The sequence below is a fragment of the Clytia hemisphaerica genome, unplaced genomic scaffold (assembly GCF_902728285.1).
Source record: "Clytia hemisphaerica strain Z4C2 unplaced genomic scaffold, Clytia hemisphaerica genome assembly, whole genome shotgun sequence".
NCBI classification, from domain to species: Eukaryota; Metazoa; Cnidaria; class Hydrozoa; order Leptothecata; family Clytiidae; genus Clytia; species Clytia hemisphaerica.
Genome location: NW_027103740.1, coordinates 146,900 through 171,346, shown reverse-complemented (window position 1 = coordinate 171,346; position 24,447 = coordinate 146,900). Strand labels below are relative to the sequence as shown.

Here is a 24,447-nt window from a genome sequence, read left to right as displayed (position 1 = left end):
TTCGAGGTATAGCTTTCATCTCAAAGATCGTGCGCTTCAAAACAAAAACAAATCAGAATCAGAACATCGACGAAAAAATATATTTTATTTCTTTGATTGATCCTTTTTCCAGTTTCTAACAATGTCTAGAAGAAGAATGTCAAATTCACAAGATGTCTTTATAGCGTGTAGGGTTGGAGATGTAAGATGGCTTGAGAAAATCACAAGTAATGAAAAGGAAAAACAAGCAGCCCTTTCCACAAGAGACGGAAAGGTGAGTAGAAAAAAGGAAGACCTTGCATTGAAGCGAAGCTGCTGTCTCTGCCATACGACAGAGATGAGAGGCCATGAGAGAGTAAAATGTTTTGAAATAAATGCCGAATATACAGTACGAAAGCAGCCGGCGAGGCGACCTTTTTTTCCGATGTGTTCTGAGAGCATATTTCAGCTAGAAATTTTGATCTGTTCTGATCAGATCTTCGAAAATTAATCAGCTAGAAATGTCTAGAAATGATGATGTGTTCTGACGAGACAGGGGTATAATCAAGGTCATCTGACGTCTTCTTGTTGTCTAGGTAACCCTAGAAAGATTCAAAACACATCTTTTAAGGAGACAGGGGTATAATCAAGCAAAAATTGATGTAATCTTGTTGCCTAGTAACCCTAGAAATTTTCAGAACACATCTTTTGTACTTTTGTGGAGAAAAACAAATATCTTACAAGTTTGTCTTGGCGAACAGTTTTTCCTAGATTTTAGAACACATCAAACCATAAAGTAGTGATAAAATTAGGGAGACCAATAGTGCGCTAAAGGTTTCCTAGAAATCAGAACACATCATTTGGATAAAAAATTGAAAGGTCATAACATTTTGTCTCCTAGAAGATAAGAACACATATTTTCTAAAAAATCCCTTCGCCGGCTGCTTCTGACAGTAGTATCGAAAGCAGCCGGCGAGGCGACCTTTTTTCCTATGTGTTCTGCTGAGAGCATATTTCAGCTAGAAATTTTGATCTGTTGTTCTGGTTAGATCTTCGAAAATTAATCAGCTAGAAATACCGGAAATAAAATGATGTGTTCTGAACGAGACAGGGGTATAATCAAGAAAAGATTGGTAACCCTATAAATTTTCAGAACACATCTTTCGTGGAGAAAAACAAATTAGTACGTTTTTTTTTATGTGTTCCGATTTCTAGGAAACCTTTATCGCACTACTTGTCTCCCTAAACTTATCACTACTTTATGGTTTGACGTGTTCTAAAATCTGGGAAAACAAGTTTGCCGAGATAATCTTGTATTGTAAGATATTTAGTAGAGTGAAATTTGTAAAATCGCTCGATTTTTTTTAGTTAAAGCACTTGTTATACATTTTGGAAAGCTAAGGGGTAGAGGGGGGGGGGGGGGGGGGGGTCAAAATAACTTAGGTGCAAATTTTTTTTCGGACAGTTTGCTGTGATTTTCGGACAAATTTCGGTCTCAGGCAAAAATTATAGGGTCAAAAATTTATGAAACTTTTAGCTTGAGAAATCCGAACACAGCATTTGTATAAAAAATTGTGAAAGGTCATAACATTTGGTCTCCTAGAAGATAAGAACACATATTTCTAAAAAATCTCTTCGTTGGCTGCTTTTGTACAGTATGTAGTATCAATTAGTCGAGCTAGTACAAAACATAATAGAAAAATATGTGACACTGGAGAAGTGCCGGAGTGCGCTGGAATGATATTACAATATTTGTATTCGACCCCTTACCCTTCTCTTTTATAATACAGGGATTTTTACCGATTCACATAGCCGCAATGGAATGCAAACTGGATGCATTGAAATATCTGGTGGAGAAGCTTAGTTGCTGCATTGATTCAGCCACTCTATCAGGATGGACTGCCTTACATTTCTCAATCAATAATAACAAAAAAATGGAATCACTGAAGTGTATGGATTACTTGCTGATGAAAGGGGCTGACATTGACAGGTGAGTTGATAGAATTTTGGTGAAGGACGTGAAGGGTAAAAAAAGACCCCAGTGGACCTTCAATTTACGCAATCGTGCAATTTTTTCCCCAAATTCACGCATTCGAGCACGCATTCACGCAAAGCTTTCCAATTCACGCATTCACGCAATTTTTTCTTAATTTTCACGCATTCACGCAAGTGAAAAAGCCCTCCCGCATTCACACGAACCGCTGGGGGCCCAGTAAAAAGAAGTATCAGGTTCTGTTTATAAGACAGTTGACGCTCTCTTAACTCGTTTTTCAACAAGGGGAATGAGATTTTTATTACGTAAGAGAATATCGAAGGTACATAAGAGCTGCAGGAAAGGCAATTTAAACAAGAATTTCGATTGGTTGTTAAAGCTGTTGCGAAATGTGAATAAAAAAAGTATACAAATACTGTATATATATTTCGTACTCTGTCCTGTTCCTATATATATGGCTTTATTATGCAAGCTAGCATCAACCAATGTCTAGGTAGATCGAGATAAAAAAAGATCCTTTTATTCCCCGAACCCTGCAAGAAGGGATTGCCTCAAAGAAAGGGCTCATCTGAACGGTCAGAACATCAAAATTTAAAGATATTATTGGCTTAAAATTAGAAGGGATAGCAAAGATTTAGTCAACAACCAAGTTTTGTTAAAAGACTGTCTCACTTTTTAATTTACCTGGCAATTTCTCAGCATGTTTTTATGCTATATAAAAAAGCTACTATTCCTTTTTTTCTTTTATAAGAACATTGAGGCTCAAAATCACCAAAAAATAAGAACAACTTAAGAAAAATGTTGGAGCCTGAAGTTACTTTCAAGCAATTTAGAGGTCATAGTATGTAGTATAAATGGGTAAAAGCCTAAAATACCTCAATTACACCCTATACATATATATAAGAACGGGATAAGAACAATTCGAGGCTCGTCAAAGTGTCAAAAAATAGAACAGCCGAGCCTCAGCAAAATTGTACCTGGTTCTTATGAAAACAATTCTTTTTTGAAAGATATTTTCAAAAAAAGATGAAAGATTTAAAAAAGTTGAATTACGAAGAAGAAAAATGAAGATCTGGTTATCAAATCATGATATCAGATTTTTTTTAGAATACCTGAACCTTGTAATCTACCGTATTGCTTCAAATAAACGCCCCTTATTTAAGTTTCTCGATTTTAGGAGGGGGTGTTTATTAAATTACTTGAGTCTAACGTCGAATATTTAGAGCATATCTACAGATTGATCAGCGTTTTAGTTAAATATCAGGATTTCAGTGCAAATTTCTTTGGGTCAGCGACTAAAATTGCATCAAAACTGATAGGTTACAAAAAAGACTTTCTTTTCAATTTTAAACAAAACTTGTATCAAAGTATTTAAGTCACAAGTTTCTAATAAACGCCCCTCCCCTAGAGCTTTTAGGAGGGGCGTTTATTCGAAGGGGCGTTTAAAAGAATTGGGGCGTTTATTTTTGGAAGTATTTTTCTCCTAACAGATTATTGCTTTTTAAAAATATAGCATAAATGTAAGCTGAGAAATTGTAAAAAGGTATCCACATACAGAGATTACATAATTCAATGATTCATCAACTCTACTTTTAACCTCCAATTTACAGGCAAACAGATCATGGTATGAGTGCTCTACATCTTGCGAGTTCAATTGGGCACATAGAAGAAGTTAGACTACTTCTAAAACGAGGAGCCACGGTAGATCTCAAGGATACATCGAACAGGATGGCTTTCATTTATGCAACTTTATGGGGACATCAAAAAGTGGCTCGATTACTTGCGCATCAGATGTGGTTCAAACAGAAGAATGATAAGGAGTTATCGAGGCAAACTTTTGATAAATATTCGAATGAATTACGCAAAAGGTTCGTGAAAGAAAAAGAAGTTATGAAAAGTATACGACAAGAAATCGCAGAAACTGCTTATAAAGAATGGCATATGAAAAACGACTTTATTTACAATCCGTACGCATTTGGTCAGATTTTGTACGATAGAACCAATTTTCAGAAAAGCCCAAGCACAAGAGCCACATCAGTAAGGTCAATTTCTCGGCAACGTTTAGATTCAAAGACTCTTTTACAACGAGGAAAAATGACAAGAACTCGTGAATCACTCACACGAACGAATGACAGATCTGTCACTCTTCTACCCCTATCGGATTTTTATAAAACAATTTAATTCTTAAAATTCGAGCAAGTTCAGAAAGCAACTTTTTAAGGACAACAACTATCGCTGTCCCATTTCATGAGGAAGTAAAAAATCGAAAAATTATTGTGAAGATTTTAATTATATTTATGACGATAACTTTATCAAAATTATTTCTCACGGGTATAATAAAGAATATGAAGTAAACAAACAGGACACTGGAAATCGAAAAGAGAGAATTTCTAATTCTACGAAATCTGCAGTGCCACTTTTTTGTGTGATTGTGTATTGGATTGGATTTTGGCAAAAGAAAAAATCGTGAAACAAAATATTTGAAAATACTAAAAATAATGAAAATATTAAAAGAAAACAGAGATAAAGTTTATATTAGTCTTTTACTGTCAATTTAGTTCAGACCTGTGTCAAAAGTTTGAATAGTTCGTTATTTAAGTTTGCAAAACAACAATTTTTCCAATTCAACAAAGGTCTCGTAAATAATCATAACCATTTTTATCTAGTCCCATATTCAGGAATGTTTCATTTTTCACGTTTTTGTAAAAGTTTTTGGAATAGTTCGAAAAACCAATTAATGATAACAGTGAATTTAAAATGCTCTCCTTTATTGATAATTAAGAAGCCGTCTCTTGATTTCTCCACACAAAATTACAAGCGGTTAAGGTAAGGTGCTTTAATCAAACAGAAAATCCGATATATTGGGCTGCAAATATCGATATAATGGCCTGGCAATACATCTTTTCGACCGTAGTCGCGCGGTCAGGTCAGTCTTTATTATTTAATTATCCCCCTAAACACAAACCTTTTTCTATTGTTAACTGGTGCGAAAAAAAAGACTGGGACGGTTTTAGGATGGTAAAACGGACAAAAAAATGCCCGCGCGGTAATTGGCGGTTACAGTCAAAAAGGTGTATATAAAAACTCAACCCTCGAAAAAAAGGAAGGATTACATAAATTCTGTTCAGCTTTCTTACAGACACCACAGGATACAACACCTGTTTCGTGCTCTGAATCGAAAACAGTCATTTGAGCGAATTATTGATTCTTGAATTTGTTTTTTTTTCGAATCCACATTACTTTAACACTCTCAAGTGCCCAACAAAGGGAGTCGTCAAAAAAATGGAGATTGACATTCAAAAAAAGACTTCTCCTGAATGCCCTTTACAAAGTTTTGACGAACAAAGTCATCGGGGCTGTCCTGTTCCAGTGATGTGAAAAATTTACTAGCGGTTCAGGGGGACTTGGAGTTGAGAGAAAAAGCGGGAGATTGGAACCCTTTTATCGTGGTTAAGCGATTGAAGTTTGATTAAAGCACCTAGACTGCGTTCGTAGCAGCCACGCAGCAACCTCCAATCAACATACGTAGTACTGCGATCGAAATTGAAATCAAGCCGAGTCGAATCTAACAAAACTCGTATATTTCCAACACCATTCCTTCTCTTAACATCGTGTGCTTTCAGCTTCGTTAACTATCATTAAATGAATATCAAGACATGGGCGTATCTGTATTTCACGACACAATCCAGTGGTTAAAATGATTTTAATCGGGTTCGACTTTATTCATTTGATAACATTTGCTGCACAATCCATTCCAATCGGCTCGTCCGAACATATCGCAATCCGGATTCCGACATTTTGTGGGAATTTGTTGAAACATTGGTGCACTTTGAACTGGATTAGGGGGCGGTATCGCCATCATCATCGGGTTACCGCCCATGGGTGGTTGTGATTGAAATCCTAAAGCTATCAAAAAGATATGTGAGTTATTTTGAGAATCGAGAAAAAAGGTCCCTGACCTGAGGTTACTTGGTGATAATCTTTAAGTTGCAGTCTTTCATAAATGGGACTGGAGTAATTTTTTCTTCGAAGAATGCATATATTTAAAGCTTTATTAAACAGTAAATTAATTGACTTACTTTTTCGTTCGTTTTCATGTTTGGTGACTTCCAAGAAACATCCGTGACAATAACCACCATACTCAAACGTCCCAACGAAATCACAATCAAAACTTTTACACTTCTGCGCCTGTGGATGAAATCCTTCTTCTCCTCCTTGGGGTTGCGGACTTGGCATCCCACCACCGGCGTATTGTTGCTGCGGAGGCGGTGGCGGTGGAGCCCCCATACCGTAAGCTTGCGGAAAATTGGGGTACTGGCCTTTGGAGCATCTGTCACATAGTGTTGTTGTCGGAACAGCGAATCCAGTGCAACCTCTTGTCATACATGGCATCTGAATAACGAGAAGTTAAAAAGTTAATATTTGAATGTAAAAAACTGACCGTAGAATATTTTGGCTGGGTATGCAAAATATTGCAATATATTTCCACCTTACGTTCATCCTCAGGCTAACAAAAGTAAAAACATACAAATAATAATATAAAAGAGTAAGTAGAATATTTCGAGGAATACTCTGCCTATAAAGTAAGTACTCTTAGGTTCCAAATAAACGGCCGGGGGGGGGGGTTGAAAATTGTACTTGCGAAAACTCAAAAATAAGGTAAATATAGGCTAAAATCAGGCTATTTAGAGCAAAATAAGGGACCTTCTCTTTGAAAGCTGAAAAGTTTCTAAAAATAATAGACTGGGGGGGTCCTAATGAGGTCCGGGGGGTTGGAAAATTTACGAAAAATTAACAGCGGGGGGGGGGGGCGTTTATTTGGAAACTAAGAGCAGGTAAATCTGCGACCGGAGTCGATCTGCCTCCGCGCTACAGTCGCTATTCAAAAGTTGATCAACGAAAAAGAAAACCATCAAACAGAGAAAACGTATATAAGTGATGTTATAGGAAGCCGGGAAAAAGGACCTTGTAACTTAAACTAGCAAGTGTCCAGTTTAGCTCTTGATTCACAATAATCGTACGTAGAAAATCTAAATCCTAATCAAATTTACCATAATGAATAGTTTAATTAGTTTAATTAAAAGGTGGTAAAGAGAAACCAAAAATAATTACCTGGTTTTGTTGCGAAGGTATGGCGTATTGAGGTTGATTTTGTTGTTGAGGGATGGCGTATGGTTGTTGTTGTATGGGCAGTTGTGGTTGACCTGACGCCGGTATTTGTTGTTGAACAGGGAGGTTCCGACCTTTGTTTAACGCCTTTTCCAACCCATCCCTCTGCTCTTTGATACAGTTGTGACACATGAACTCATCTTTGTTAGCAACTTTGTTCGGACAGTTCGCCTTGTCCGGATTTCCACACTTCGGTAGTTGTTTAACGTCGTGACAGGTTTGGCAGTATTCACCGTGTGTAGGTGGCTTGTTACAGAATTTGCACGTTTTGCCTTGCTGTATTTGTTGTTGTTGCCATTTCATTTGGCCTTCTTGGTGACCGAAATTGTGTGGCGGTTGCCCGAAACCTTCGTAGAGAGTTGGTACTGGTGAAAGATTCTGTTGCGGTGGCTGCTGTTGTTGTTGGCGAACTTGTGGTAGATCAGGTAAACTTGCTAATATCTGACCTTGCACCTGTTGTTGTGGCGGGTTCCCGTAATACGGTTGCTGTTGCTGTTGGGGATTTCCGTAATTCGGTTGTTGATGGGGTGGATTTCCGTAATTCGGTGAGCGCATCTCTACATCATTGTATTGCGCAGGTCTTGGTCCTCCTTGATAACCGGCTTGATAATTCCCTTGCTGGAAGTTCGGGTTCTGAGGCTGCTGCTGATCTGCTCGTTTACGAGGTGCTGCTTGTGGTGGAGGTTGTTTGACCTGGGGAAGGTCCGGTAGACTGAAAAGATCAACATTGGCCGTTGGTGGCTGCTGTGGGGGAGGTGCTTGTTCGTTAAAGTTAGCTGGTCCACGCCCAACGTTAAGATTCTTTCTGTTTCCTTGTTTTTCTTGTTGTGCTTCTTTGATGAGATTACCTTGCGTCGCCACGCATACTGTACACGTGCCAAGAGCGTTATCATCTACAAAATTTTTATTGCAATTCCAACACATTTTCTTCTCTACTTGTTTCTGTTGGTTGAAATTGTAATGGTGTTCACATTGATTATCCTTTATTGAACGTACATTCTGATCACAACCAGCTACTGAGCAAAATATCTTTTTACGTAGTTTATCATTTTCAGTTTTAGGTTTTCCACTAATGCCTCCCTGCGCGGCTGCAACAGGCTCTCTATTCATCCCTCTGCTTCCTTCGTAATCACCCCCTGCTGCCATTCCAGGGGCACCTGCTTGGTATCCACTCCCCATGGGCGGCATACTAATTCCTTGAGGCTGTTGATATGCTGCGATTCCTGCATAAGCACCAGGTGCTCCTTGTTGTGGGTTGTTATCATTTTCAACCGGCATGCTAAGGTGTTGCTGATTTTTCTTTTCGGAATTTTTACGTTGTTTCTCTTCGGCTTCTTCTTGTTGCTTTTTGATGGTCTCAAAACAATCTTCACATAAACCGAAAGCATTTTCAAGAAAATACTGTTTTCCGCACTGGTTACAGTTCCCTTTGGGTGGACCATTCGGTGGGGCGTTCGGTGTGAGATTAGGTGGAACGTTCGCTGGGATATTTTGTTTCCGGTAATCTTCCAACGATTCATAAGCATTATCATTGGGTTTATTGGCGAACACGTCATCATCTCCTGGCTTCGTATTACGAATTTTATCTTCGAAACATTTTCGACACATCTTATCATACGAGGTATTGGAGGGCCTTTGGTTACATTGGAAGCATAGCCCAATACGGTTATAATCGTCCATAGCTGGTAGAGGTTGTACATTTTGTTGCTGTGCAGAGCTACTCGGAGAACGTTTCTTTTTGTTTGCTAATACTGCTTGAAATTTTACATAACAAGGCTCACACATACCTTGCGAATTTGCCGATGCTGGGTTATTACATTTGCCCGCTTTTTGACGAACGCAATGTTGTATGAATGGTTGTTGTTGGTGTTGTAGGGGTGGTTTTTGTTGGTGTTGTAGGGGTGGTTGTTGTTGGTATTGTAGAGGTGGTTGTTGTTGGTGTTGTAGGGGTGGTTGTTGTTGGTGTTGTAGGGGTGGTCGTTGTTCATCTTCGTTTGTGTAATTCTTGGCCGCATCGAGCATAGACCATAACAGTTCGATTGATTGCGCATTAGGCGCTTTGAATTTTAATATGGCGGCTGAAATATCCTGTTGAGGAATCTCAGTAGGGATCTTCACCATATCAAGGAAAGTTTGAAAAAGATGAAAAATGTTCTCATTTTCTCTTGGTAATAAGAATCGTACCGGAATCTTTGTGAAATCTTTTCGAACTAACGGAGCACAGTGTTGAGAATGTGGATAGGACTTGTGAGTGTAAATATCCAAATCTTGATTCTCTGTACTGAATAGCGGTATAAATCGATTTCCTTCGTATCCGACAAGAACTGGAGATTTTTCGAACGAACTGTTGATTCTCAATATGGGTAGGTAAACACCTTCATATCGTATCGCATTGGCCAATTCGTTTTCGTTGCTTGATTCACATCTTGTGTACACTATAATAGGTCTACCGATGACGTTGGATAAAATGAAAATGTGGATAGCTTCCAGTTGAAAATATTTGCCAGTAAATGGGTCACGATTGCGATGTTGTGCATTTCCAAGGTAATAATCCCATGAACGTCCATTTTCCTCTTGACACGAGGTAGGATACCTCTGAAGAGCTGTGATTGTTTGGTACCGATCAGCCGTCCAACGATTGTAGATTTCACCTGAAAAGATATTCAAAGAGATAAATTTTACTTTCTGATCGATAAGCTATAAGACGGCGTTAGATACGAGAAAAAAATGACACGGTTTCTGATAAATCTCTCTGTGTGTATGTGTTCCTGTTTGAGTGCAATATTCAATGATTCCCTATATCTAATAGTTTTTGATGAATAAATTAATAATAATCAAAATAAAAATAAGCTAATAATAAAAATAATTCGGATATGAGCGAAAATATTAACGTCTTCGAAAAAATATTTCAAAGCAAGAGAAACGACCGTTATAAAATCAAGAGTAAGAAAAAACAACTTGAATTCTATAATTTCTATAATTTGAACCGATTGTGGATTCCATATCAAGGAGAAATCGTCTTGGAATACTTTCTATAATTCGAATCTCTCTATAATTCGAAGAAATAAGTTCCCCGTCCGAGATCGATTTAGCAAGAGTCAACTGAAGTTTAACGAGGTATTATTAGGCCTTTAAAATACAAAGAAATTAGGCTCAAGAGGAAAAAACCTCATTTTTCATTTGTTTAGTACAATACCTTGGCCTTGTTTTTCCATGAACATCATTTGATAGATCAATTGTCTTAAGTGTTGCGCCTTGTCTTGTATCCCGAATATGTACACTGATACAGAGTGAGCCAGTGAGTTGCCATCATCTTCTACATGCATTGGCAGAAGTGCTCTGATGTTTTGATTCCAATTAATTGCTCCTTTCCTCTCCATTGGTATCAGTATGGAGAATTCACAGATGCGCTTGACAATTTGGTTGTTATACTGCATTGGAAGTATCATGGACGATTTGGTGAAATCCCGTTCTAAAAACGGTTTACGATTCTTCAAAGCATTGAACGCTTGTACGATAAAGTTCAGGATTTGTTGAGAGACTTTTTCGTCGCATTCAGAGAATGTGCGTTTTCGCTTACCATGATTTCCAGCCATCGTACGTTTTGTGTGTTTGGTGCTATTTTTAATATCTTCTTCTTGGTTTTTTCTTTGAAACTTTTAAATTTGTCAAGCGTTTGCCAACATCTAATAAAAAGTAGAAAGAGTTTAGATGAGAATGAGCAAGCATGTCTCATGAATGATAAAACTCATGATTCAGCATTATCTTTTAATAGCACATGATAAATATTCCCCTCGTGGTTGAAACATCTTTCCCGAATGAACTACAGAGGAAAAGGATTTTGGGAGGGGGATAATAAAGGTATTGAAATGCATGCAACTTAGCATTTTTGGCACAAGAATGAGTCGATCGAGAATATCTCTATCGCTACACATGTTTATTAGACCGTGGGTTACTTTCGCTTGAGAGGATAACAAATTTCTCTAGAAACAAGAATCATAGCTAGGACATATTATATCAATGTGTTGGCCAATTACTTTGAATAAAAATATTGATGACATTTGAAAAGTTTTCGTTTCATTATAAGAATACCCAACTCAAAATTTAATTTTAATGAAAAGCATAAGTTTTTTTCTTGACCGAAGGTTTTTTTCTTGTGAAGTTCTGGGTGGCATATAATATAAGTCTCAGAAGAGAATTTTTAGGGGAAGCCCCTTTGGCTTTAACTTTTCTAAATCAATATGTTATTTCCATGCATTCTTATAAAATATGTATATAACTGATTCATTTCTCTTATTAAGCAACTGGAGACCTGAATAAACAATAAAAATTGCTTTTCTCATCAATTTTTTAAACAGGGTAGTGTACAGACAGTACTTTCCCTATGATCATTTATTAAGGACGGATTTAGTGAGAAAAAGAAAATAGTTTTCCATATTCATATATAATCTAATAAAAGAAAGACTAGCTATTATTGGTTAATGAGAGAATACACGTTTTTTTATAAGAGCAAACTATATAAGCACTGAGCCTTCGATGGCCAAAATGTTAAGAACAAGTTAAGAACATTTGAAGGCTTTGAAGACTCTAAAACACCCGATTTCTTAGGAAGACGGACAAAAGTATTCACAAAATGAGAGATAAATGAGATAATATTATCATGATAAGAAAATTTTTAGCCTTAAATCTCAAAAAGTTAAGAACATCCAAAGGCTTCGAAAACTTTGGATGTTCTTATAAAAAACGTGTACATGGAAATAAAAAAATTCAAAGAATGACTGCTTCAAGGATATTTATGTCGATGTCGAAGTCAATTATCATAAATAGAATGTCGAAAGATAAGATAAGTTTCTGAAAACAGGAAATATAAAATCTATCAGCTAAACTAAATTAAGGACCATCATTAGACAGTTCGAAAGCTGGAAGTGATATAACGAATTTCTAAGAATAACAACGGAAGAAGGACGTTTAAAAGCAAGTTCTACTCTCCTTAAACCCTTATTGAAAATGAAAATTACCATATATATGTTGTTTCTTCTAAATTTCACAAAAGAGTTTCCCCTGCAATTAACAAAGGTTAAGTACTTAAAAGATGGTAACGAGGTTTAACCTTATGTCACGTAATTTCTTGCAATTCTTCTCAAAGTCAAAAATTACCCATGATTGGCAAGAATATAGATTCATTCAGTAATTGAATGAGGGAAATCCTCTTTACTTTTCAAATTCATGTGTCATCTTTCAGCTTAGTCCGGTTGCAGGAAAATACCCACATAAAGCTATAGAATGGAAAATCTATTGTGAGGGTTAAAACTCATGGTGTAACCTTTGATCTAAAAAAGGGAACAATTCCTAAAATCAAATTATCACCTGATTTTATCTGACAAATTAATGCCATAGTTCATAGTACAAAGGAATAAAATAGAAAAAATTGAAAAGCTGACATAACCAAATTCTAGGTGGCAAATGTAAAATGATATGAAATTGATCTTTAAAGACCATGTAAAGTATTTTTCAGACCCAACGCTTTATTATCTCAACAAACAAAGGGAATTTCCAAAAAGGCTGCACAAGTACCTACCAATATTTGTTTTTAGTTATATAAAATGATTTGCTGCATAGATTTATCGAATGGTTTTTGTTGGTTATCGTTGGTTATCTCTTGTGTATGATTTGAAAAGGTAACTTCTACGTTGATAATTCTTAGTAAAGCTGAACCCAAATCAGGGGTAGACCAAAATGAAACGTCTTTTTTGTGTGTGAACCTCCGTGTGTCCGCCATTTTGACCATTATATTGTCATTCCAGTAAGCCCCTGATTGGTCATCTCTCTACAACGCTTTTTTATAGTTTATTGGTTCATTTTGGTATCTAAAAAATAACAAACAATTTCGTTATTAGAAAACGAACAAAAACTCATAAGCGAAACATGTGCTATCATTTTAGTTACTTTCTCTCAAACATGGCATACACAAGAATTACAGACAAATGCACACAGTACACAAAAAACAATCTCAAGTTACTCTTAAGTCTTATCCATTATAGGCCACTACTTTCGCTTTCTTGTTGAATAGAAAGCATTTTAAAAACACTTAGATAAACCACAATAGAAACCATCTAAAATAAAAAGGGAATTTCCCAAAATAGCATACATCATTTATATAAGAATGCTAGTAGAGAATGAAGTCAGAAGTTCTTATTAACAGTGCTCTACCCTACAGATGAGAATAGTGTAATAAGTTAATGATTAGTTCATGACTCTCGGTTGATAGGTGATCCAAAGTTACTGTATTAGCAACTTAGAATTACCAAGTATTTGTTGAATGGTGGAGTTTGACAGCTTTACCATACCCTGATGGCAATACTCTTGGGTACCTAATAGCCGGTCCCCCCCGCTAATTAATTTTTCGAAAATTTTCCACCCAGGACATTCTTATTCCAACCCCCCCACTTATTAATTTTTGGGGAAATGTTTTTGAAAGTTCCCTTTTTTGTCTTAATTCTGCTGTATTAGCCTCCTTCTCAAACATTTTCCACCCAGGGCATTTTTATTCCAACCCCCCCGCTTATTAAATTTTGAGATTTTTTCCAACCCCCTGCTTATTCCAACCCCCCCCCCCCCCCGGCTATTAGGTACCCGAGAGTAATGAGTTTATTTTAACGATAAACCAAAAAATCCATAAAACGACTACCTGTGAATAAAAGCGTCTGCAGCTTAACTTTATGGCTAATGTTATGTTTTTTTAAACAGCTATTTCTAAGAGATCAGGATTATTTCTGGTTCTTAAGAGAGGCAAAATTAATCTTTCTTCTACAAATCACACTTTATTGTTTTAACATAGCTAATACGAATTATGCATGTAAGTTTTATCTTTTTGTAAAAGTCTTGCATTTTTTCCTATGAAATCTCACCACAACAAATTTCCCACCATTTTATTTTGTATATAATCTAGGATATCACAAATGATGGCAGTTAGCTGTTTTTACCTCTAATCCCTCTGGTGTGAAAAAGGTTTGATTCCCCTTACTCACAGCAGTTCACTGGGCAAATGTACGGTGGTTTGTTAGTGCCATATGTACAAAACAGATACTAACTTACCGGGGGAGTTGGACCCCTAAAATGGAACGTCAAAATGGATTGAAAAATACAGCTTTTTCTGACTGTAAAACTCTGATTCAATGATGGATCTGATGATTCTGGTGGTGGTGATGATGGATCTAGTGATTCCTGTGATGATCATCAAGGGTCTGATGAATCTGATGTTGGTGCTGATGAATCTGGTGGTGATATGGATCTGGTGATTATTGTGGTGTTGATGGTTGTTCTGGTGATTTTGATTGTGGTGATGATGTACCGGGTGATTCTGAAAGTGCAATCAATGGTGCTGATGAATGTGATGCTGGAATCAATGGTACTGGTGATCCTGAGTTAAAGCAAAGGTGCTGAATGAATCTAATGTTGAATTCAATGGTCCTAGTGATTCATATACTGAAACCAATGGATGGTGGAATCAACGTAGCTGATGAATGTGACGATGGAATAAATGGAACTGATGGATCTGTTGGTGAGATCAACGGTAATGATGAATCTGATTGTGAATCTGATGATCACCCTTAATTTCTTTATCATACTCCAACACCATTACTCCCATCATCACATTCATAAGCACCATTAATTCAATCGTCAGATTCACCAGCACCATTGATCCACCAAATTTATCTGCATTGATTCCAACATCAGATTCATCAACAAAATTGATTCTATTTTAAGAACCACTAGTTCCACCACCATCAGAATCACCAGAGCCACCAGAAAAATCATACCACCACCATAATCACGAGAGCCTTCGTCACTTTCGTCACCATCACCAGATCGATCATTGAATCAGAGTTTTACAGCCTGAAACAGCCGTATTTTTCAATTTTTAAAGGGATTCTATTTGGTGGTCCAAGTCAAGTTAGTACGCTAAGTAGAGTTAGTATGCAAAGTCGAGTTAGCACGCTAAATCATAATATATTTGGGCTGATTTGGGCCCAGTTAGTTAGCTAATTATATCTGTTTTGTACTGTACATGGCACTAACAAACCACCGTACAAATGACTACCTTCATCTAGGTCAACCCATGCCATGCTTTGTCGAGGAATAGGGAGAACACCTGCGAGCTCTCACACGGGTGAAAAACTTTAATCTGTCAATCATTTTCTCAAGCGAAGAGTACGCAAAGCGATTCTAGCTTTACGATAGTGCTGCGGATCATCAGTGAATAGTATTTAATTATTATTATTCCTTTATTTTCATTTTTGGAACCTTTGCACAAAAAAAAGGAAAAATACAAAAGTTGCATTTTTTACTGCTCTATTCAACTAGGCCGTTGGTAAAATCTAGTATCTATGTCAAGATCTGATCTATGTCAAGTCCACTGAAGGGAAGGAAAAAGTTTTATGAGAAGTTTTATGGACAGCAGAGAAATTCACTGTCTTTGGTCAGAGTTATGGTTTTCACTCATGATTATTTTTCTAATTTTTCTACTGTCTTAAGATACTGAAGACCACTTATCAATTTATAATTTAATGATGGACTTATCCATGAAATTCAAAATTTTTGCGGGACTTAATTTCACAGATACACCTTTCCTGTAATTCAAACTTCTCAGGAAAAATGTGTGCTCCACCGTTGTGTATAAAATTGTTTGGGAGGTAAATGAATGCGTTTTTGCCTGCAAGGGGTTAGGAAAAGTGGGTTTTCAGCTTCTAACTTTTGATAGCAATCTTTTTTTGGCAAAAGATTTTCAGGGTGGTATAATATCATGAATAGATTGAACATACTAAAATTTGAGGGGATTTTGTTTGACAGAACTTAAGAAAAGCTCAGAAAAGCTCAAAAAAACAACTTTCCCTAAGGAAACGCAGCCAAAAACGGGTTTGTTTACCTCCAGAGCCCAAACGGTGTCGAGAGCATCAAAATAATGCGCACGCATTAGTTTTACAAATTACGAGAAAGGTGTTTAAGAGGTGTTAAGAGTTTCCTGAGTTTTGGCATAATTTCGCTGATCAGGATTAAATCTAATTTTTCTAAAGTGATTCCAAATTTTGCAAAATCGGGCTAGCAAACAGAACTTCTCTCAAAATTTTGATATTGTAGTTATATGATAATATTTGAAAAATAATGAAGAGATTTTCTTCAAAGCGGGGTTTGATTTGCGGAACGAAAAACCGACAATAGAAGATTGAAATTTTTGCAGATCGAAGAAAGATTTCGATTTTTTTCACGGGTACACCCTTAATTTCGCGGATGAGGCCCTTCCAAATTTCCATTGGGACTTAATTTCGCGGATTTTTGCGATGACACCCAAATCTGCAAAATTTAATCCCCACAAAAGTTCATCCCATTAATAATGTCTTTTGGACCTGTGTCACCTTTTTAACCCAGAAATTTTATTGATCTAGAAGCTATTTTGAAGGTTTTCAACAAAAAACGATTTTCTCATATTTTTTGAATGTCACAGAGCTTGCCTATTTTATGAACATGTACTATAATCAATTGGTTTATTGAAGTACTGTCAACTGCTCTAACTTGGGACGATTGGTCGAAACATGGGACTGTTGCATATCTGGTCTGTATTTTCACTTAGGCAAGACCAATTTGATTAGTTGTTTTACGGGCCTGACTGGCCCCAGGGGGGGTACCAAGTTGTGGTACTGGACCAGTGCCGAAAAGTTGTACTTTCTTGTTTTTTAAAATTTATCTGAGACCACCACCATTTAGTACCCTGGTACTAAGTTGAATTTAGCCCTTAAAATAGGTATACCACCCCTTAATACCTGGTACAATCTTGATATCACCTTTAAGAAATGACACACCACCGTTAAGTACCCTGTACTAAGTTGATTTTCCCCCTCAAAATAGGTATACCACCCTTAAATTCTTAGTGATAGTACTTTCTGGTACACCTCCTTTAAATTTTCTAAAAAACTTTGTTTTTTTAACTTCATTTTTTATGGAAATTTCTAACTCATTTTAGGCCAAAACCAATTATAGAACCTGAAAGCTCTTGAAAACTGTATATAAGACTTTTAAGCGAGTATGGCTGATTTCTGTACTGAATGGGAGTTATTTGATATAGAAGTGTCATTTTTTAAGCGATTTATGACCAAAATGAGGGGGAAACCACCACTTCTTCATCAAATAACTCCCGTTCAGTACAGAAATCAGCCATACTCGCTTAAAAGTCTTCTACATAGTTTTTCAAGAGCTTTCAGATTCTATAATTAGTTTTGGCCTAAAATGAGTTTGAAATTTCCATAAAAAATGAGCTCTTGGGCTTTACCCTAGGTTTTCAATAAATGGGTCCAGAAATAAGGGCTACCCTTAAAAAATTTCTGGGCCGCCCTTCTAATATCAATCCACAGGGTAATAGGCATGTCCGGTCCAAATTTGATGCTTTGTTCAAAATTTGCACGATAATTACACCAATCAGGCCTACTATGATAACACCCAGGGGAAAACAAAGAACAAAAGTTTAATAAACAATAGTAATAAATACAGTATCCTAATAATTTGGTAAGAAATAAATATTGACTGCCTAAGATAAGAAATTTTTTGTGATTTTTGAGGATTTTGAGTACCAGATACTAACTTGGTGCCTCATATTTGGTATTGAGACCACCATTTAGTCCCTTGATACAAAGTTGCAAAAATGTTTTTTTCAATTAGGACCACCACTTGTACCATGTACTAAGTTGTTTTTTACTTATCGTATCAGACCACCACCCGGCACTGGCCCCCACAACTTAGTACCAACCACCCCCTGCTGGCCCTGAAATCCCAAAAAATAAAAGAAAAATAAAGTTGATTTCAATTAGGGAAACCATCGAGGATCCTGCTGTTCTATAAGCCAGCAAAAACTAAATGACACTTGTAAACTTAAGTTTCTTACCATTTTCTATCGAAAACAACCAAAAACATTGCTACTTCCCAAAGCCAGAGACCAAAACAAATTACCTTCCAAGATTATGGCGCCCTTTTGGATCTATTGTTAAGGCCATCTAAAATGGTGGAAAGAGTTGCGAAAAGACAAAGGCGCCTGCTGCTATGCGGGTGGTAACGACAAAACACCCAATATGATCTTCCAACAGAAGGCGAGTTAGTTGCCGCGCGATTTGATTTACACGCCCATGCACTCTACTGCAGCGCACAACGAAGTGTGTTTCAATGAATATCATTAATTAAAGAATATCTTATGTGCTTACCTTCAGTAAACTTCGAGTGCTTCATTGAAAATGAAGAAGGTAAGAAGATAAAAAATGCGCTGGATAATTTTCATTGTAACAGTTTGGTCAAATCATCGCTGAAAGTTTGAAAAAGTTTTTCCAGCGCAAAAAATAATTTCAGCTAATTAAAAGCACAGTGTGCTTATACTTAATATGTTTGCTTACATCAGTGGAGGCAAACATGCATAGCCCTCAAATGAGTGACCTGTCTGGTCATTAAAATACAACTACCCAGCTCCGCCTCGCAGCTCTACTCTACCATTTTTGTATTTTAATGACCAGCCAGGTCATTCATTTGAGGGCTATGCATGTTAGCCTCCACTGATACAAGTTACCCGATCTCACAGTACATCGTCTAGGCTAAAAAAAGTGCAAAAAGACATGAACGCCATTCTTAATGAGTGATGTTATGATTTTTTTGATTGCAGTAGCGTACAGGAACTTGTCAAATGTTCCTAACTGGATTTTGGTAGTACATTTTATCTTTATTGCTTTACAGACTGCAAAATTTTCAAAACTTTGGTATTTTTTCCAAGGTTTTGAGAACTTCATGTTCAAATTTTATTGGTCTTGCCTTACTGTAAAATCGAAATCGAAAGCGAAATCATGTATTTTTTAATACGCCATTCCTTAATAACTCAAATCTAATGACTTTGGAGGTTCGGTGAAATGGTGGCCGAATTGCCGTCCCATGTTTTGTCAGATAGTCCTAAGTTAGAGCAGTTGACAGTAATCAATAACAATCAAAACAAAGTACTCAAACATTTACCAAGTCTCTGAAGGGTTAATCGAACTTTGTCAAAGTCAATTGAACTTTATTGGCCGATTAATGTTCGACTTAGTTCGGTTGTCGAACTTTAATCAAATACTCACAAATCTCTCAAAATACAAAGTTTGATTAAGTTTGATTACCTTATTGGAACTAATTTTCGTGGGTTTTAATTTTAGCATTTTTCGCGATTTTTCGTCAAAATCGCGAAAATTTGATCCCGCGAAAAATTTTGAGAGTTGAAAACCGCGAAAATTAATTCCCGCGAAATACAATTTTTTACAATTTTATCGAAATATTTGAAAAATCTCTAGAAAAATGAAAGAAATTTGTCCAAAAAAGGGCAAAACTGCGAAAATTAAAACCCGCGAAAATTCCAGAATAGAAAAACCCGTGAAAATTAAAACCCGCGAAATGCAATTTTTCAGATATTTTTTTTCGACCGCGAAAATTAGTTCCAATAAGGTACTGAAATTACATTCTTAACAACCCTTTGAAGACTCGATAATAGTTTGAGTACTTTGATTGTTATTGATATTGATAACCAATTACTATGATCAGTCCGTCACAAACCGCCATATAAACAAAATTCAACATTCTCACAAAAGTGGTCTTTTTGATTTCCCAAACATTCCTCTAAAGCGTTCACTTCCACAATAATTTATGTAAATTGCAATTTCGGTCAGTCCACAGTCGGCTTCAACATATACACATGTTTTTATTTACGTGACCGAAGTGTCTACTAAAACAATCTGGGGGTAAGTGGTGAAGCAACACAGCAGATTATTCGCAAAGTAAAGAAATATATCTTTTGGCATTGACAATCAAATATAATATATTATATAATTACATCCTTAATTCAAAAATCTAAAATTCATTTTTCATTCGCGAAAAAAAAAAAAATAATGAATTACTATTAATTACTAAGACGCCCTCGTTTTTTACTCTCGTTTAATTTCCGATCTCGGAACGTGCAAAACGCCCGTCCGCCCCATATCCACCCAATCAGCTTAAATTCACTTTAATTGTCCATTGACTTTCAAAAAATAGTATTTAAAAATTATGAATTTATAATAATTACAAAAAACAAAAAGTTTGATACTTCATCAGTGAAATATTCAATAAATTCCTAGTTTCAATTTTCAGTGGGCGTTTTTCTAGGGCTTCGTTTATCGCGCAATTTCTGCATCACACAAACTTTCTCGGCCGCTCGTAATAATTATGCATTGCCAAATTTGGTTCTCCATTGTCAAGTCAGGATCAATGGTGACGTCACCTAAGCATAAAAAAGAAAGGATTTCGTCAGTTTTATGCATATATTAATTTGCGAGATATTCTATTCGCCGCGCAAGCGCACTTTTCGTAGACTAGTCGGAATACTTTTTTTACTCGCGGGATTGATGGTAATACTTTTCATCTTCGTTATTTTTTAAATGAAGCACAACCGAAAAAAAACAAAACTTCAGAAAGTTGAGTATTTTCAGTGAGTAAACGATTCTGACAATTAACAAAATTGATGATGATGATTTTTTTCGGTCAGGCAAATGTCTCGTATTGGGGGTTCTAGTCTTGACCACTAAGCCTACGCGAGATTGAAGCGTTTGGGTAAACGAGACAAAACTCCAAAAAAGCTGGTGTTTTGAAGCGCTTCCGTGCTCTCGAAATATCGCTGTTTGTGACGGACTGATGATATATCTTTAAGAAAAACCAAAAAAATGACTTAAAACCAAAGCACAAAAAGAAGGCCTGTCATAAAAATTGACCCCCTTATTTCCCAGGCATTTCGCCTGCCATTTTGTGTGCCTTTGCCCTGGGTTTCCTCAAGTAACTCGTATTGCGCGTTCTGATTGGTCGGAGAAAACGAAAGTGGTTTTTTTTTGGTGTTTTAATTGGCCGAAATAAACTTGGTTTTAGATTGTTTTGAAGCGCTGCTACTGGAAACATATTTGATAAAATCAAACAGTTAGCCACACTAGCGTCCCGCCAAAATACGTATCAAAGATTAATGCTGCGAAAGCGCTATATCGTTTACTTGACTCTCAAGCATAAAAATGCACCGCAAAACTTCTAAAGGGATTCATGAAAAAATAACCCAGCGCTTTTTAATGAAATTTACATTTTCAAAAACTTTGAGAAATTGCCTAAAATTTGAGCCATAGATGAAAAAATTTGAGCCAAGCCAACCTTGAAAACTAATTTGAAGATCAACTTACCAAGAAAAAGATCTACGGGGGAGGCGGAACCCACCTAGATCCGCGCACTACCGGATAGGCTATCTCCCGGAAATTTTGCCGGACCTCAAACAATGACCCATTTACATGTGCGTAATTGTTTTTACTTTAGCGTATAAACAAGGCCTTAAAAATCGAAGCGCTGTCTCGGGAATTGAATGACAAATTTTGGTTGGTTGATTTTGGCTGCTGCACGTTTTATTTTGTTTCCAACTTTCAAGTTTTAATTAATATTGTCTTGCGAACTTGATTCAGGTAACTCTCATCCTTGTTGTTGAAATGTATCCTGTAGATGACTGATGTTTTTTTTTCTGAAAGCTAGATTTCCTAGTGTGACTAACTGTCAAAGGCTGGAAGGTACTCAATACAATCGAAGGTATTCAATAGACCTTTTTTCAAAGAGGATGTCCTGTTGAATAATTATGTAGTCCAGCCATAAAAACAATGATAGAGCCATGCATAATTACTGTATCATGCATATTGTAATAATTATGCATGGTTTTATCATTGTTTTTCTGCTGGACTACATAATTATTCAAAAGGGTGGCCTCTTTGAAAAAAGGTCTATTTGATCAAAGGTAATCGGAAAGTAATCGAAACAATCGAACCAATCGAAAATGGTCGAAGAAAATGCCATGATTAAGAGGTGATATTCAATCACCCATAGAATCGATAAGTGGTCACTGATCACCTTGGATTGTTATTGATCATTATTGATTACTTCGAACGTTCGATTAGTACCGTCAGGTTTAAAGAGACCTCGATAGTTCGATTAGTTTGATTACATTAATCTAACTTAAGCGAACGAAAATTTGAGAAAACCCGACCAACTGAAGGCCGCTCCACTTGCGCGTAATTCAATTGCACTTTTTCGAGCAAAAGCTTGCACGATATTTGTCAAAAGAAAAAAAGAAAAATGAAGCATTTCGAGCGCGCGCAAAAGGTGCGATCGCAGCCCTCGCAAGTGGAGATCTGCGGAATTTTACAAGACCATGTCAATTTATAGAACACAACTTGGTCGTTCGATTAATAAGTTTGACAAAGTTAGATCCGGGTCATTAAAATACAAAGTTAAATAAAAAAAAAAACATGGTAGAGTAGAGCTGTGAGCGGAGCTGCGTAGTTCATTTGTTTAGAAATTTTGCTGCTTTGATAGGTCAATCATTTGATGGGCATATATGCAAGTTACACCCGACTTCCACCCACGGTAACTTTTCTATTTCTATTTCTATTTGGTTGAGTTGCAGGAGGCTTTAGAGGCCTATTCTCGCAACTATAGACGCTTACTACTGAGCGTCCCGTCAGCACCTTGAACTGACTACCCAATTCCCCTCACATGGCATGGGTTGACCTGGGCGAAGGAACGTTCACTTGCCAAGTGAACTGCCGTGAGTGGGAATCGAACCCTGGCCTCCTGCACAGAAGCCAAGGTCGACTACCACTATACCACGGCACCTAACGTAAGTGGTTGTTCGATTGCTTCTCCACTATTACAGATCTGCAAAGCCAAAAGAAGACAAGGAGTAACTGTATGAAATGTTTTTCAACTAAAGATTTACGGATATGAATACCTGTATGAACAGTTTGCATCATTCAGAATTACAAGAAATTTGTGTGTCTTTGAAAGTTCAGCCATTTTCTTTCCATTTCACTAGATGTATATTTATCTAATCTCTTAAAAAGAGAAATTGACAATGACGTAATAATTTTAATGAGCAACCAGTGTAGTGGTGAAGTGGGCTCGGTCCTACATCTGGAGGATTTGATTTAAAAAAATCCTTCTAGTTTGATTTCGTTTTAGCTTAAACTTTGTTTTCAAGGTATTTCCCCATTATAATTCATATAGTGTAGACCGAGGTGAATTTTTACGATTAATTTACCGAACGAAAATTCTATATTAACCCTATTCGGCCTAGGGGGGCTAGGCCTAGGCCCCTATTAGGCCTAATTATTAGGCCCCTATTAGGCCTATTCGGACTTGGGGGGCTGTTTCTGTTCGGAGGTCAAATTATTGGTTAATAGCTCCTGAAATAATAATAGAGCTTTTGCCATGAAATTTTCTGTAAATTCCTAACTTTTATTTAGCTTCAAAATAAATAAAAAATTTGACACCTAAAAATTATCACACCTTGAGCATAATGATGACATTTCTGACAGTAAGGTGAACAAGGTGTCACAAAAATTGACACTTTTCCAATACAAATTTATTTTTTATGTCAAATATATCGTTTAAACCGTAATTTATTGAATATTTAGGATAAAATAAGCATTTTAAACTCAGGCAACTTTTTTCTAAAGCGTTTGTTAGAATACAATAGCTATTTATAAGAACAAAGAGAATTTTCAGTTTTTGCTCACTTTGGCATCATGCCCATGTGACGTCATAAAAATTTTTTTTGTTAAAAGTTACCGAGAAAGTTACCTTATATGACAACGATCTGTGTCGTGCACAAAACCACTGTCTAATTCAAATTCTATTATCAATTTGAGACAGACTTTAGAGCTGCCGTTTTGTATAAGATTCCATTCCCGCACTTAGATTCTTGTCACTTTTCCGGAATCTCTCCGCTATTTTTCCCGGGGGACCGGTATAAGATTGGAAAGGGTTTGTTTCTAGAGGTACGGAAAATCTCATATTTACTCACGCAAGTATCCGAAGTCCTGGTCTTTTTCCTTTAGAAGAGTGGCAAAAGCATCTTAATTCTATGTACGGAAATGGGAATCTTTCGCAAAACCACGGAACTTTTCGAAAGCAAAACCAACGAGTCTTTTTAGTGACAAATTTCTTGAGTGATTCCATTAGAAAATGACTTACGCTTATCGAGAATTGAGTTGGGTGGAATGATTGTCTAGTTGTAAGTAAGTTGACACAAAAAACGGCTTTGAAAAGGATTAAAAAATTGTTTTGTTCAGTTGCTGAAATTTCGATGTTGTTCTTTTGAAGAATATTCATGACATATGTACAAAAAGTTTTATTAAAAATTGCGAAAAAAAATTCAAGAAATGTACAAATAAAAACAAACATATACAAAATAAAAACTGAATCTAATTATGACGTGG

At 36.5% G+C, this 24,447-nt stretch overlaps 2 protein-coding genes across 2 annotated transcripts; one reads left to right on the top strand and one right to left on the bottom strand.

Annotated features, from left to right (window-relative positions):
• Positions 1 to 33: 33 nt before the first annotated feature.
• On the top strand, positions 34 to 4,310 carry LOC136805172 (ankyrin repeat domain-containing protein 53-like). The gene is made up of 3 exons (XM_067061738.1): positions 34 to 253; positions 1,749 to 1,948; positions 3,562 to 4,310. Exons 1-3 carry the CDS (start codon positions 122 to 124, stop codon positions 4,130 to 4,132), a joined length of 903 nt encoding a protein of 300 aa, XP_066917839.1. The 5' UTR covers positions 34 to 121; the 3' UTR covers positions 4,133 to 4,310.
• Positions 4,311 to 5,164: 854 nt separating this feature from the next.
• LOC136805171 (mediator of RNA polymerase II transcription subunit 12-like) lies at positions 5,165 to 13,034 on the bottom strand. Its single transcript, XM_067061737.1, has 5 exons — positions 12,699 to 13,034; positions 10,317 to 10,806; positions 7,064 to 9,771; positions 6,031 to 6,343; positions 5,165 to 5,857 (listed from the first exon to the last, which is right to left on the bottom strand). The coding sequence occupies exons 2-5, from the start codon at positions 10,714 to 10,716 to the stop codon at positions 5,655 to 5,657; spliced, it is 3,624 nt and encodes a 1,207-aa protein (XP_066917838.1). The 5' UTR covers positions 10,717 to 10,806; positions 12,699 to 13,034; the 3' UTR covers positions 5,165 to 5,654.
• Positions 13,035 to 24,447: the final 11,413 nt, after the last annotated feature.

Bases quoted from the DNA above. Each gene is read 5' to 3' on its own strand.
- LOC136805172 (XM_067061738.1), top strand. From the start codon at position 122: ATGTCTAGAAGAAGAATGTCAAATTCACAAGATGTCTTTATAGCGTGT. The intron at 254-1,748 runs GTGAGTAGAAAA...TTTATAATACAG, and splicing joins TTTCCACAAGAGACGGAAAG to GGATTTTTACCGATTCACAT. The intron at 1,949-3,561 runs GTGAGTTGATAG...TCCAATTTACAG, and splicing joins AAAGGGGCTGACATTGACAG to GCAAACAGATCATGGTATGA.
- LOC136805171 (XM_067061737.1), bottom strand. From the start codon at position 10,716: ATGGCTGGAAATCATGGTAAGCGAAAACGCACATTCTCTGAATGCGAC. The intron at 9,772-10,316 runs GTATTGTACTAA...ATATCTTTTCAG, and splicing joins CATGGAAAAACAAGGCCAAG to GTGAAATCTACAATCGTTGG. The intron at 6,344-7,063 runs GTAATTATTTTT...CTCGTTATTCAG, and splicing joins TACCTTCGCAACAAAACCAG to ATGCCATGTATGACAAGAGG.